The 1,201-nt window shown below is 57.8% G+C and overlaps 1 protein-coding gene across 1 annotated transcript in view; it reads right to left on the bottom strand.

Moving 5' to 3' along the window:
* LOC108802077 (syntaxin-3-like) overlaps positions 1 to 739 on the bottom strand; it is a 1,316-nt gene extending 577 nt beyond the window's left edge. Inside the window, exon 1 of the mRNA XM_018573971.1 lies at positions 7 to 739. Coding sequence (XP_018429473.1) covers positions 7 to 707 — 701 coding nt within the window. The 5' untranslated portion in view covers positions 708 to 739. The remainder of the gene's footprint in view (positions 1 to 6) is intronic.
* Between the last annotated feature and the right edge of the window lie 462 nt (positions 740 to 1,201).

Raw genomic sequence — 1,201 nt, 5'->3', positions numbered from 1 at the left:
TCCTGCTGCTCGGACACCAGGAGGTCCAGCTGGACGAAGAGGGAGTGCAGCTCGGTGATCTGGGCCTCCAGGTCCAGGAGCTGCTTGTGTCTCTCCTGCGCCATGGCCAGGTGCTGCTTGGCCTTCAGGATCTCCAGGTCGTGGCCGACGATCTGGGGCGCCGTGGCGCTGCCGATCAGCCGGTCGATTTCGTCCTCCGGGAGGTCCAGGCCGGCCAGCTCGGCCTGCCTCACGATCTGCTCCTTCAGCTTCCCCACGTACTTGGTCTCGTTGATGTAATGCTGGGTCACGATCTCCCGGAACCGGTTGGTCAGTACGGTGAACTGATTCTGCCGGATCCGGTGCTCCGCCATCCAGTTCTGGTTGTCCCGGGTCAGGGAGGCTTTGATCCGGTTCAGCTGCAGCTGGATTATTTTGGTGTCGGAGGTCAGCCGCTCCTTCATCTTGTTGAGTTCCTTTTTGCCGTCGGCGATGTTCCCCCCGGTGGTGCTGCAGAGGACCTCCGCCTGCTTCTTCTCAATGTCCTCCGCCTTCTTCTTCAGGCTCTGCAGCGCCAGGGAGAGGGCGGCCACCTCCTGGAAGAACAAGTCCATCTCATTGGCCTCACCGTCCTGGAAGGCCGGGTTATCGAAGGCCATCGTGTCGTCGTAGTCCAGGGAGTCATCCTGGCTGACTCTGTTCTGCAGCTCTTCCAGCCGGTCCTTCATCCTTCCAGCCGGCGCTCACGAACATCTGGCACGGCTCAGGGGATGGACGGGAACTGTCGGCTCGCTGTAGTCACCGTCTCCAAAGCAGACAAGTTCATTGCGTCAAGCCGAGCTGCCGAAACCTTTTTCCTCCCAGATCCGGCAAATATTGACTGAGTCACTTGGCTGGGAGATGGTTTACTCTGCTAGTCACATGTGGAAGGATTCAGGCCGAGCCGCCTCGCATGCCAAAAGAGGGCGGAGCTCCCGTCACAGATGCTGGAGGAGATTCCCGCACAAGTGATTAGAATGAAGTCACAGCGATTAACCTCTCAGAGGTCGTACCTGCAGGTCAGGAAACTCTCCTATTACACCCAATCAGCAAGAGCCCGGCATTCAATGCAACAGATGGGATCCGCATCATCATCATCATCCGCATCTTCATCATCATCATCCGCATCATCATCATCCGCATCTTCATCATCTTCCGCATCATCATCATCCGCATCTCCATT

This window comes from Nanorana parkeri, unplaced genomic scaffold (assembly GCF_000935625.1).
Source record: "Nanorana parkeri isolate BGI_ZX_2015 unplaced genomic scaffold, ASM93562v1 scaffold2650, whole genome shotgun sequence".
Classification (NCBI taxonomy): domain Eukaryota; kingdom Metazoa; phylum Chordata; class Amphibia; order Anura; family Dicroglossidae; genus Nanorana; species Nanorana parkeri.
Note: the sequence above shows the minus strand (reverse complement) of the source record. Positions and strands in the feature narration are given on the sequence as shown.